This window comes from Sminthopsis crassicaudata, chromosome 4 (assembly GCF_048593235.1).
Source record: "Sminthopsis crassicaudata isolate SCR6 chromosome 4, ASM4859323v1, whole genome shotgun sequence".
Classification (NCBI taxonomy): Eukaryota; Metazoa; Chordata; class Mammalia; order Dasyuromorphia; family Dasyuridae; genus Sminthopsis; species Sminthopsis crassicaudata.
The window spans coordinates 388974539-388988916 of NC_133620.1; the positions used below are offsets into that span (position 1 = coordinate 388974539).

Here is a 14378-nt window from a genome sequence, read left to right on the forward strand (position 1 = left end):
AAGTGTCATGCATTTCTATATTATTTTATAATTTACAACACATTTACTTTACAACCATTTTGTGTGGAAGTCAGAATAACCACCTCACCCTCTCCAAACCCCACCATTTTGCATGTGAGAATAATAAGTCTTCAAAAAGATTTAACAGCTAGAACTGGCATTCCAACATCTTCTGACTCTTAGTCCGCTGCTCATAAGATCGTAGGGCTAGAAGGAAAGGAATAAGCATTGATATAGCATGTGTTGTGTCTCAGACAATGTTTCTACAAATATCTGCTTTAATCCTCACAACTGTAGATATTATTATCATCTTCAGTTTATAGCTGAGAAAACATTGGAAATTTTTCCTTAAAATAGTAGCATATATTTAAAACCATCAGCAAGCAATATATGAAATGGGGATAAACTGGAACCATTCCCAATAAGATCAGAGGTGAAACAAGGTTTCCCATTTTCACCATTACTATTCAATATTGTATTAGAAATGCTAGCTTTGGCAATAAGAGAAGAAAAAGAGATTAAAGGAATTAGAGTAGGTAATGAGAAAACCAAATTATCACTCTTTGTAGATGATATGATGGTACTTAGAGAACCTAGAGAATCAACAAAAAAAAGCTATTAGAAATAAACCATAGCTTTAGTAAAGTTGAAGGATACAAAATAAATCCACATAAATCATCAGCATTTTTATACATCATTAACAAAATCTAACAGGAAAAGATACAAAGAGAAATTCCAATTAAAATAACTGTCAATAGTATAAAATATTTGGGAATCTATCTGCCAAGGGAATGTCAGAACTATATAAGCAAAACTACAAAGCACCTTTCACACAAATAAAGTCAGATCTAAACAATTGGAAAAATATCAAGTGCTCTTGGATAGGTAGAGCAAATATAATAAAGAAGACAATACTACCTAAACTAATCTATTTATTTAGTGCTATGTCAATCAAACTCCCAAAAAACTATTTTACTGACCTAGAAAAAAATAATAACAACATTCATCTGGAAGAACAAAAGGTCAAGAATTTTAAGTGATTTAATGAAAAAAAAAAACAGTAAAGAAAGGTGGGCTAGGTATACTAGATCTAAATCTATATTATAAAGCAGCAGTCATCAAAACCATTTGCTACTGGCTAAGAAATAGAGCAGCTGATCAGTGGAATAGGTTAGGTTTACAGGACAAAACAGTCAATGACTATAGTAACCTAGTGTTTGACAAACCCAAAGACCCCAGCTTTTGGAATAAAAACTCACTATTTGACAAAAAATGCTGGGAAAATTGGAAACTAATATAGCAGAAACTAAGCATTGACCCACACCTAACACCATAAACCAAGATAAGGTCGAAATGAGTTCATGATCTAGACATATATAATGATATTATAACAAATTAGAAGAATATAGGATATTTTACCTCTCAGATCTGTGAAGGAGAAAGGAATTTGTGACCAACGAACTAGAGATCATTATTGATCTCTAAATAGAAAATTTTGATTATATTGAGTTAAAAAGTTTTTGTACAAACAAAACTAATGCAGACAAGATTAGAAGGGAAGCAATAAATGTAAAAACATTTTTATATCTAAAGAATTTGATAAAGGCCTAATTTCTAAAATACAGAGAGATTTAACTCAAATTTATAATAATTCAAGCCATTTTCCAACTGATAAATGGTCAAAGCATGTGAACAGATAATTTTCAGATGAAGAAATTGAAACTATTTGTAGTCATAAGAAAAGTTGCTCTGAATCACTATTGATCAAAGAAATACAAAATAAAACAAGTCTGAGATATCACTACTACTATCTGTTAGATTGGCTAAGATGACAGGAAAATATAGTAACTAATGTTGGAGGGGATGTGAGAAAATGGGACACTGATACATTGTGTGGAACTGTGAATGAATCCAACTATTCTGCAGAGTAATTTGTTCAAAAAGTTATCAAACTGTGCATACCTTTTGACCCAGCAGTGTTTCTACTGGGCTTATATCCCAAAGAGATCTTAAAGGTGGGAAAGGGACCCACATGTGCAAAAATGTTTGTGGCAGCCCTTTTTGTAGTGTTTATAAACTGGAAACTGAATGGATGTCCATCAATTGGAGAATGGCTGAATAATTATGATATATGAATGTTCTGGAATATTGTGTAAGAAGTGACCAGCAGGATGATTCCAGAGAGTCCTGGAGAGACTTATGTGAACTGATGCAAAGTGAAATGAGCAGAACCAGGAGATCATTATACACTTCAACAACAATACTACATGATGATCAATTCTGATGGACGTGGTTCTCTTCACAATGAGATGAGGCAGACCAGTTCCAATTGTTTAGTGATGAAGAGAGCCATCTTCACCAAGACAGGATTGTGGGGACTGAATGTAGACCACAACATAGCATTTTCACACTTTCTGTTGATATTTGCTTGCATTTTATTTTCCTTCTCAGGTTTTTGTTTTTGTTTTTGTTTTTGTTTTTCTAGATCTGATTTTTCTTGTGCAGCAAGATAATTATATAAATATGTATACATATATTAGATTTAACATATATTTTAACATATTTAACATGTATTGGACTACCTGCCATTTTTGAAGGGGTGGAGGGGAGAGGATAGAGGGAAAGAGGGAAAAAATTGGAACAGAAAGTTTTGCGAAGGTCAGTGTTGAAAAATTACCCATTTATGTTTTGTAAATAAAAAGCTTAATAAAAAAAGAAAAGAAAAGAAAGAAAAGAGTAAAAAAGAAAAAAAAATGGAAAACAGGTTAAGTGACTTGCCTAGGATCATATAGTTAGTAAGTATATCCAAATTTGAACATAGGCCTTCTTGAATCCAGATCTTGTGTTATATCCACTCCATCACTTCTAAGGATGTTGCCTTAAAGGGAACCCAAAAGCCATGAAAATTAACCCCCTCATTTTACAAATGAGGAAATAATGGGACAAAGTGGTTTAGTGACTTTTCTAGGGTCATAGAGGAAATAAAACTAGTATTTGAATTGAGGTTCTCTCACTCCACAGTTTACTTTTTCACTGCACTACATTGCCTTACTCTCATTGATAATATTGCTGGAAATTGAATTACATGGTTTAATCAAGAAGAAATCTCTCAGAGTTTGTTGATCTTTCTGATAAAGTATCTCTTGAATTCATGGTGTGACTTGAATTGTTTAGCCACTTCAGAGGCTCTTATTTTCTGTAGCTTGTTTCCAGAATCTTTATTGATAGCAGTTTACAAAATTAAAACAAAACAAAACGTGGTTCTTCAGTGCAATGAAATGTTGATGGTGCTTTTAAGTTTCTTTTTTTCCAATTAAAGCAATCATAGTTAATTTCACTTCAAATGTAGAAACATAAACCTTGACATGGGGCAGAGGTCTAATTTTCTTTTCTTGTTCTTTGACCAAGTTTTAACTTCATTTCTTTTTGTGACATTGTGTACTTTTTTATTTCTATTTTTACGAATGTGTTTTGTTTTGTCTTGAAAGAATCTCTGATTCTTCTGTAATGTTTAATCATAAGCAGTATTTGTTCTGTCCTTTGCTTCTCCACAGAAATATGAACAAGAATTATTCAAGCTGGCATTGCCCTGTCTCAGTGCTGTTGCAGGAGCTTTACCTCCTGACTACATGGAATCAAATTATGTCAGTATGATGGAAAAGCAGTCATCAATGGATTCTGAAGGAAACTTTAACCCACAACCTGTTGATACCTCAAAGTATGGACTCTTTCTATTGCAGCAGATTTTTATTGTAAATGATTTGTGAAGTCTGAATTTGAATAAGGTACTAAAGTGAACTTTCTGTAATCCCTGACCAAGTTTGTCAATAGTAATAGCCAAGGAAATTAATAGGTGATGTTTCAGTAGAAATTTATCCTGAAATATTTATTAATGATTATTATTATTATTGTTATTATTTTTGGCAAGTCAGTTGAGGTTAAGTGACTTTCCCGGAATCACACAGCTAGGATGTGCTGAGTGTCTGAGGCTGGATTTGACTCAGATGCTCATGATTCCAGGATCAGTGTTCTATCCACTATGCCATCTAGCTGCTCCCTAATGATTACTATTAAATACATAATTTATTTATCTAAGCAACTCATTTAACATGCATTGTAGAATTGTTTACATAGTATATATGGTAGACCTTTTAACCACCATTGAATCTCACCAAGTGAGAAGTTAAAAGTAGAAATTTTTGTTTCATAGTAGGACATAGTACAGCATAGTAATTAAAGGCAATGTCACTTGAGAATTCAACTGTGGAAATGGTACTGTATAATTGAATATCAATTGCAAGTAAAAATGCAGTTCAGACAAAAGAAATAGCTAATGGTAGGAATACCTTGACATAGTCAATATGTCTATATTAAGTAGTCAGAACAGATAATTTTTGAAATGTCATCAGTGTTGGGGTTTTATTGGTGATTGTTTTTGAATAGGATCATACTTTCTTATTTCCAAGGAAAAATGCTTCTTCATGTCATATATTATAGCTTCAGGTAGTCATCATGAGGTATCTACTTTCCTTTGGAATATGGCAATATTCCAAAGGTGTTCAGAGTTGTTCTGATTAATAGGTCCCAGCTCTCTTACCATCTATAACTGTAACAAATTCAACCTGGACAATTTGGTGAAAATACTAGAAAAAATTTTATCTTATTTTATGTTATTTTTTAACCTTTTTATATCACTTTGAGAAAAACAAAAACAAATAATGGCCAAATAGTTACCACAGTTCCAAATTCTGTTTATGAGTTGATTGATAGACTCGCCAATATTTCATCTAGGTCAGGATCACAGAATGCTATAAATTTTCTTAGCATTATATTTTAGGTGTTTATCAATTGAATTGAACACTTAAAATATGTTGATCACTGCATTTGCAGATCACTCCAGGTTTGGAGTTTCCTAATGGATATAGTCATATATAATGGAGTATCATAATTTATACATATGAAAATTTTTATAAATGTGCTAGATATATGTGTGTATTTTATGCACAGTCAGATGACTTTAATTTTGGTAGCATGAAAAGCAATTAATTAGGCATTATTCTATTTATATGTCTATTCCTAAAATTAGTATTTTTAATGAATTATTTTTAAGTATGATTATTGGTAAATATAAAATTTCTTTAAATAGTATATTGGGAATTTTAGAGACACTTTCATCAGATTTAGATCTGGAAATGGCTTTATATTTTATTTCTCATTCAATCTGAGTCAAAAATGTAATATGTGTAATCTGTGTTCAAGAAAATATATCGAGTCATGTAAATAACTTAGAAAATAAAATAGTAAAATAATATTTGAATATTCTAATTACATCTTTTTTAGATAATCTTGTTAGAATGTTATAGAACATTTATAACTACAATTACTAACACAGGTATACAGAAAATGAATTCGCATCCAAGAATTCAAGAACCTTAGTAAATGAAAAAAAAAAAAAAAAAAAAGACTAGTAAAATTTCAGAAAACTAAAACTTCTTTGTTGCAAGTTTTTCATGACAATTCTTTAAGCATAAAGAACATGATTTGCCATGAAAGAACATGTACTAGGAAAGAGAAAAAAAGTTTTCCAAGTTTCATAAGAACAAATTCTGATTTAATCGATTTTCTTTTTTTTAATCAAAGTATCTTTATATTCTTGAACTATCTTCTAGTTAACATATAACTTGTTATGCAGTAATATTGGAGGACCCTCAGAGTTTTGTATTTTCTGTAACTCTGCATTCTCTATTTACCTTTTCTGTTATGCTAGCTTTAAAAAATAAATGTATATAAAAAGTATGTAAGAGTCAACCATAGGGCTTGGCTGTAGAGCCAGTCTTGAAGTAATGAAGAACTGGGATTGAGTCTCACTTCTGGCTATATAACCTGGAAAAAATCATTTAAATTCTCATTTTTAAAAGTAATTCTATGGATATAGAATATCCATAGGTATATACTAGGTATAGAATAGTTGCTATCTAGTTCATTGCCTGGGACTGACTCTCTGCCAATGAAATCATAGGATCAATGCTCATTCCCTATGGAAAAAATAATTGTATTAAATAATTTTTATGAAAAAAGGTAAATAGGATATTAACTATGAGCCATAAGTCAAGTGTCAGCATTATTGACTCTTAGGTATTATAATATTTGATGCTCATTTTTTTCTTTCAGCATTACAATTCCTGAAAAGTTAGAGTACTTCATTAATAAATATGCAGAACATTCACATGACAAATGGTCAATGGAAAAGGTAAAAGCCCAAATATAACAATATAATCAAGCATTGTGATTTTTAATAACTTGTCAGTATTGTGTCCATTAGTAGTAAAAAGTAAAAGTTTGACTATAAAAAGGATAATTGTTTTAGAAGCCCTATGGTATCAGGGAAAGAGTGCTGGACTTGGTTTTGAGAGATTTTATGCTTGGTGTGTGAATCTAGCAAGTTATTTGACAAACATAATTGTTGGTTAAGATTAGCTTTACAATCATTTTCTGATTTCATCTTCTCAACAATTTTTTTGAGTTAGACATTGTTGCTTACTAACAATTTACATATGAAAAAAACTGAGGCTTCAAGGAGTTAATTTGGTCACTTCTACAAAGTTGTTTAGAGGCTTAATGTGCTTAATAATAATGTGCTTAATCGAATGTACTTAACTGTAATTTATAAGGGCTTTAAAATTTTAAGTTGCAATATAGTTTTATAAAAGAATGAATATTTAGATCCAATTTATTTGATCTAATAATACTATAGTTAGCTTTAGTGGATATGAATATGAAATATATTACTGATCATAGTGAAATAATTCTTCCATTAATCTATAAATAATATCTAAAATATGTCACAATGTTTTTAATACTTTGATAAAAGTGATATTGTAAAATTTATCAAGTTAATTTTGATCCTATGTATGAAATTCATTTTTGTTATAAGAAACAGAACCTCAAAGCTTCCAATATTCTCTTAGATGTTTAACCTTGAAAATTATGACCATAGTCATAAATTAATGGTGTCCATCTCCCTCTCTTTCTATTTGATGTCACATTTTACACATTGATATCAAATGGCACTCTGTAGTTCATCAAGAGAAGAGCTGTATTTATATTTCATTGGTAAAATAATAGACAGTGATTTTGGCATAGAATTGTCAGCAGATGTTGGGGTGCTTGCTTCCTTCATTTGTCAATTCCACAAGTATTTAATTAGTTTTTATGATCCAGAGAGATGGATTATGTTGGATTGGTGTTCTAGGTAGTAGGATATAAAACATTTTTGCTGAGCCCATGCTTGTGTTCATTTAAAATCCTTTATTTTGAACTTAGAAATCTGGAAGCTGAACATTTCTATTTATCTTTCCGCAAAACAAATTATTACTGGCATGTTTAAAAGAAATGTTGGGGAAGGATGAGTCTTCAGTATTAGAAGGGTAATCATGAAAAAGAGGCATTACATTTTCCTCCTTGTACAGAGAACAAGGAACAATGGTTGAGCAGGGACAATTTTAGGCTTTAAAGAATTCCAAAGATTTAAATTGAGAGATTTAATGAAAATATTCCTAACAATAGAAGTGCTTCAGAGAGACATTATAGTTTCAAAGATAGTGGGTTAACTATATCCAGAGATCTTTTAAGAAGCTAGATAGCTATTTTCTAGGGACATAGAAGGGATTCCTATTCAAATACAGGTTGTGTTTTGTCCCGAGATCCTTTTGTAAATCTGAGATTCTGTGATTCCTCTTTTTCAGTTGGCAAATGGGTGGATTTATGGAGAAATATATTCAGACTCTTCTAAAGTTCAACCATTAATGAAACCATATAAGCTTTTATCTGAAAAGGTGAGAATCCTTATTATTTGACTAGATATTGTCATGTTAGGTAATTGTTTTAAGCCTATGTTCAAACATACCATAGGGTCTTTCAGCTGCTAAAGCTAGCTTTCCATATACACATATTTTTCTACTTGAAAATATTTTTATATATTGAATTTTCTTTATCCATTCCAATGTTTATTTCATATTCTTTCCTCTCATTTCCTACCTCCAGTTTGTCTGTTCTTTGGCCTATTTCATTTACTCTTTATTCTTTAATCCTTTTTTTCTCCCTATATCTTTATAATATTGTCCTAGTTTATTTTACCTCCTATCTCACAAGCATAGTAGATAGATGGTGAGTGATTTTTAGAAAAGAAAAAATAAAGAAATTTAAAAATCATTTAACAATTTCCTTGTTTTTATTTCTTTAGGGAAATTAAAAATAGCAAATAAAGCTTTCAAGAAAATCTAGCTTTTAATAAAAGGAAAGAAATTGACCTTTTCTTATTTTCATGGTAGAATATCAATCATATGTTCATTTTCTGATATCTTTATGTTAGATGTAGCCATGAACGGAGAAGCTAAAGAAATTTTAAAAATTATACCATAAAATATATATTTGTTCTTTAGTTGCATTTCTCAAATCAGATCGCTGCTGCCCATTTACTAAAAAATTTACTTTCCATTGCATATGAGAAACATTAATCATATAACAAAAATAGAAACTTTTCTTTCAAAATAAAACTAACAAAATCAATCTTTTTATTTTAACATGTTACATCATTTTTTTTTCCTCTAGGAAAAAGAAATTTATCGCTGGCCAATCAAAGAGTCTTTAAAAACAATGTTGGCTTGGGGATGGAGAATTGAAAGAACTAGAGAAGGAGACAGCATGGCCCTTTATACTCGGACAAGACGCATCTCCCAGACAAGCCAGGTAATTACCATAAAGACTCAGTACTTTACACTATTTAGAGGGGAAAAAAACTCCAAAAAAACCCCAAAAAACAAACCTTTATTGTTTTAATTTTTTCCATTTGTATTATATTCATTCAGCAAACTTTGGTTAAATATCTGATGCTGTTATGTGCAAAGTGAATGTGTTCTATGATATAATTGCCTTCAAGTATCATTATATAGAAGAGTGATTAGACTTCTGCTTGAACTCAGAGTAGAAGAAGTGAATAAAAGTTTACAAAAAGATAAATTTAGGCCTGATTCTAATAGGAAATATTTCCTAACAATAAGCGGTGATTATTTCTAGAGATAGTGTGTCCCCCTTCACTGGAGGTCTTTAAGCAAAGGTTGGATGATTAGTTTTCAAATATGTTTTAGAATCAATCTTTTGTTAAATGTAACGAGGACTTCCCTTCAACTCTTTGATTATGTTAGTATACAATTTCTTTGTGATCCATGAAACACAATTATTATATCTAAAACTTATCCAAAGAATAGGTTATGAAATCTGAAATATTAATGAGTGAGATAGATTGAGCAAATCAGTTTTGCTAATGTTTGATATTTTTATCCTTGGGTACAAGAGTTTTCTATCATCTAGTTTACATTTACTTTCATATTTTCTGAAAAAGATTTCACAAAAATTTCTTACTCTATGGTCTTTGTAACAACTTACTAGGTTTTTTTAAAAAATTATTATTATTATTTTTTTTGCACTTCTATTCCTTAGGTTTCTATTGATACTGCCCATGGTTACAGCCCTCGAGCTATCGACATGAGCAATGTTACCCTCTCAAGAGATCTTCATGTAAGTCTACCTATTGATTTCAATTTTTTCCTTAATTTTTCTTTAATTTTCTCTTTTTTTTTTTTCAAAAAAAGCTACCCACAATTGTACTTATTGCTAAAAGCTGTCTTGTAAATTTTTAAATTGCAAGTCAGCTCTATAAATAAAGGAAAAAGTTAATGACCTAAAAAGAGATATATTCGTAGGAGATAAAATGATTTTGATTTTGAGTGAAAATGTTTTTGCAAAAACAAAACCAATGAAGCTAAATTTTTTTGGGAAAAAAGCAGAAAACTGGGAGGAACAGAATAAGTTCTCTGATAGAGATCTCAGTTTTCAAATATAAAAGAGTCATTTCTTAATGGAAAGTCTAAATATATAAACAAGCAGTTTTTAGAAGAAGAAATAAAAATGTTAATAGCCACATGAAAAAAGATGCTTTAAATCAATAATAATTAGAAAATGCAAATTAGTTATGGTAGCAAATAATTGGAAAATGAGTAGATGCCCATCAATTGGGAAATGGCTGAACAAATTGTGGTATGTGAAGATAATGGGATATTATTGTTCCATAAAAAATAATGAACAAACTGATTTTAGAAAGGCCTGGAAATATTTACATGAACTGATGCTGAGGAAAACAAGCAGAACCAGAAATACATTGTACACATTGACAGCAAGAATGTGTGATGATCAGCTATGAAAGACTTGGTTCTTCTCAATGATTTAGCAATCCAAAACAATTCCAAAAGATTTTGGACAGAACATGCCATCCAGAAAAAGAACTAAGGAGACTGAATGTAAATCAACATATCCTATGTTCACTTCTTTTTTCGTTTTTTTTTTTCAATCTTTCCCATGTTTTTTCCCTTTTGTTCTGATTTTTCTCTCCCAACATGATTCATAGAATAATGTGCATTAAAAAATACATTTACTAAAGAGAAACATGCAAAAGGCAAACTTAGGAATTATTAGTGGAGTTTGTAAACTAGTCCAGCCACGGTGGAACTATGCCTAAAGAGCTATAAAATTATATACTCTTTGGTCCAGAAGTACCTTTATTCCTAAAGATATGAAAAAATGAGGAAAACGCATATGTACAAAAATATTAGTACCTCTTTTTTATAGTGACAAAGAAGGGAATAGTTATCAATTGGGAAATGACTGAAAAAGTTATATAGTTTTGCTGGAATACTATTGTACTATAAGAAATGATGAAGGAAATGGTTTCAGGAAAAGACTTGGAAGACTTCTGCGAAAAGATGCAAAGTGAAATAGCAGCACCAGGGAAACAATGAACAACAGTAATCCCAATATTATTTTAAAAAAACCTAAAACTATCATGCATAACTTCAGTAGTAATGATTGATACAACAGGGGCAGCTGGGTGGCACAGTGGATAGAACACTAACCCTGAAGTCAGGAGGACCTGAGTTCAAATCCGGTCTCAGATACTTAACAAATCCTAGCTGTATGACCTTAAACCCAATTGCCTGGGGATTGGAGAAAGATTGATACAACAATATACCCTAATTCTAAAGAATTTATGATGAAAAAATGCTGTTCACCTTCCAGATAGGAAGCTGGTAGACTAAGAATGCAGAACAAAGGGTTGTTTTTGTTTTGTTTTGTTTTGTTTTGTTTTGTTTTGTTTTTTTTGTATTTTTAATTTTCTTTTTCTTTTAGAAAATGTCTAATATGGAAATGTGGATATCATTTTTTGCCTTCTCAGTTTATGGAGGAATGGTGGATGAAGGGAAAGAATTTAGAATTAAAAATAAAATTTTAAAAATTACATTTTTAAAAATGTATTTTAAAATTTTTTTAAAAAATTTGGAAATTTTGTGAAATTTATAAATTTCATATATAAATGGCACAATTTTGGTAAAGAAAAGTCATTTTACTTTTTTTTGAAATATTTGACATACTTTTAAAATAATTAAATAGCATTATAGGGAGGAGGAAAATAATGTATTTAGGTAGTACCCTAGTTAATCCATATACACACATGTCTATACATATTATACATATGTGTATACATATTATACATATGTATGCAGATGTAAATGTATGTGTATGGGTAACACACACCACATAACATTAACTAATTTTATGAACCCATAAGCTATTCATGCTAAAAAATAATTTCTTTAAGAACTAAAATTGTCTCTAAAATTTCTAATCTTTATTCATCAATTTCTCTGCACTTTAGTACTTTGCTAGTCTATTACCCTTGTACAGTCTATGCAATTCTTTTTTTTTTCAATCTTTCCTTAGTGAACCAGGTCCACTCTATGCTATTCTGTACTGTCAAATCCCTCTTCTTCTGCCTTATAATCCTCTTCTCTTCACTCTATATAATCTCTTACTTGATAATCTCATTCAGATGACTTTGTTCAGATGACTGCCAGATATAACATCCATCTCTAGTCTCTTTTGGCCTGTAGTTCTATAAAGCTTCCTCCTTAAAATGGAGGTTCTGGAAAGAGAGTGACCTCAGGGATAGGGGGTACTTTATTGTGTGAAGTTCAAGGATGGAATGAGATTCCATAATTAAGAGGTTTCTGAAACATTGTAGAGAAAGACAGAGATAATCAAAGTGAAATCTGGAGAGGAATAAAGACATAGGCGTCTGAAACTGAACTTTTAATTCATAATTCTCTTTCATTTGATATATTCAGTCACTTGCTAAAGTTGGTTTCCTTTCTGTCATTCACAGAGGCACCATTGATCTCCCTGATTTAGGTCACTTTACACTCTAACCTCTAATCTACATAGCCACCAAAGCAATTTTCCATTCCAGTGTGACCACGTCACACTGCTCCACTCATGCTCCCTTGTAATACACTTTACTGGCTCCATACTACTTTCAAGGCCAAATGTAAACGCCTTTGTTTGACATTTGAGTTGTTCACATTTTGATTTTTTTTCTTTAAAAACTTCTTACACAATTTTCTTTTCCATTCAGAATATTTCCATCTTCCTTCTTTTGTTGTGTTCTTACTCCTCAGCTCCAATTCTTGGAATCTGTCAGAAATTAGCCCAAGCATCTTTTTTTACCTGAGGCCTATCCTAGTGTATCTGTCTTCCCTTCCAAGGTTTCTTTGTATTTTCTTCATATATGTTGGGTATTTACTATATATTTACATGTAGTTCCTTTACATTAAAACAACATATTTGTTTCTCTTTTGTCTTTTTATCTCCAATATATATAGCACATAGTAGGTGCCTAATAAATCTTTGTTTGCTTACTTGATTGATATCCTAAAGTCTTAACTGAGAAAACAGTCAAATTTAAAGTGTCATACATTAAAATAATTCCATTAAGTAAAATTTTAATGATATTTTTTCATTCCTTTTTAAAAAGTATGCAACTATATTGTAATAAATTAATCAGCTCTTTCTTTTGTTTCCTTCAGGCAATGGCAGAAATGATGGCTGAAAATTATCATAACATATGGGCAAAGAAAAAGAAACTGGAATTGGAGGCCAAAGGTAATACTACTTTTGCTACAAAGAGTAACTTTTTTTTTCTCTTCAAAGGCAAATAAAAGCATTAAATATTATAAGAGGTCAATAAAGGAATACTGGTTGACTTTTGATACCTTTTGATATTCAGACTTTAAATTAAATGGTTCAAATATACCTTCAATTGATCCTTGAAAGGAATTTTGTAGCCAGCTATTGCTAGAAGGAGGCAGCTAGGTGGTTTAGTGGATAGAATGCCGGGCCTGGAGTCAGGAAGACTTGAATTCAAATCCAGCTTCAGACACTGGCTGTGTGATTCTGAGCAAGTCATTTAACTTCTGTCTGCCTTAATCCATTGGAGAAAGAATTGGGAAATCACTCCTGTATTTTTTCCAAGAAAATCCCATGGATAGCATTGCCATATTATGATTCATGGAGTCATAAAGAGTGAGATGCAACTGAGTGATTCAAATAAGAAGATCCAAAGACAGAGTTTCTAGGTAATTAACAATTACCTTAGGAATTAGTCTAGCAAATAATAAATTTAGGGTCAGCATTTTCTCTCAGTAACTAAAGCTCTTTGGAGATCACTGAATACACTGAATTTGTAAGTAGAGGTGCCCTGACAGGAAAAATCAACATTTATTTGTATACAATTAATGAAGTGGTAGACATATTAATAAGGAGGTGAACCAAAAGTGTACAGCTACTCCTGTTGAGAGTATGGTTTGATCATGAGATCTGCTTCCACCAATGTGGACAAAAAAATCCATCTCTACCTAAACTAACTCTGGTTATTGTTTTTTGTTTTTTGTTTTTGTTTGTTTGTTTGTTTTTTGTTTTTGTTTTTTTTCTTCAAGAGCTGAGTTATCTTAAGCCATAATGAGGGATTGCAAGAACAGAGATTGTTTTAGAGCTAGAATTCACTGAGCTTGGATTCTGTTTACAATCTGGACCAATGCAATTATCTTAGTTGGATCTCTGAGTATGTACCCTAAGAATCTGTCAGCCTTGTCTTTCATAGACTGTTTAAAGAACCTAAAGAGGCTGATCCCTGAAAGAGAAAATAGAAAGGGAAAAAAACTAAAATACTAATTTAATAATTGATTATTAACATAGTAGAAAATAGTCACTTCTCTCACTAGAAAACTTTTTTTTTTATCACAAGGGCATTTATATGAACGAATTTTTAGATGACATACATATCTTGGGCAACTAGAGTCTAACTCTTTGGAGCCATTAGGTCTAGAGGGACATGCGTTTGGTTCATGTTCGTATCTGCAGTGTACATGCCCTTGACTTTACTCATTCAGTTAGTATCTTTAATTTTTTCCCAAACTCATAGTTCCTTAAGA

General features: G+C 31.1%; 1 protein-coding gene across 2 annotated transcripts in view; it reads left to right on the forward strand.

Moving 5' to 3' along the window:
- The window catches only part of RYR2 (ryanodine receptor 2), a 699155-nt gene that overhangs the window by 478614 nt on the left and 206163 nt on the right, over positions 1-14378 (forward strand). For both annotated transcript variants that reach the window (XM_074262493.1, XM_074262494.1), the window contains 6 exons: positions 3555-3718; positions 6172-6250; positions 7746-7835; positions 8611-8748; positions 9499-9576; positions 12975-13050. In XM_074262493.1, coding sequence (XP_074118594.1) covers positions 3555-3718; positions 6172-6250; positions 7746-7835; positions 8611-8748; positions 9499-9576; positions 12975-13050 — 625 coding nt within the window. The remainder of the gene's footprint in view (positions 1-3554; positions 3719-6171; positions 6251-7745; positions 7836-8610; positions 8749-9498; positions 9577-12974; positions 13051-14378) is intronic.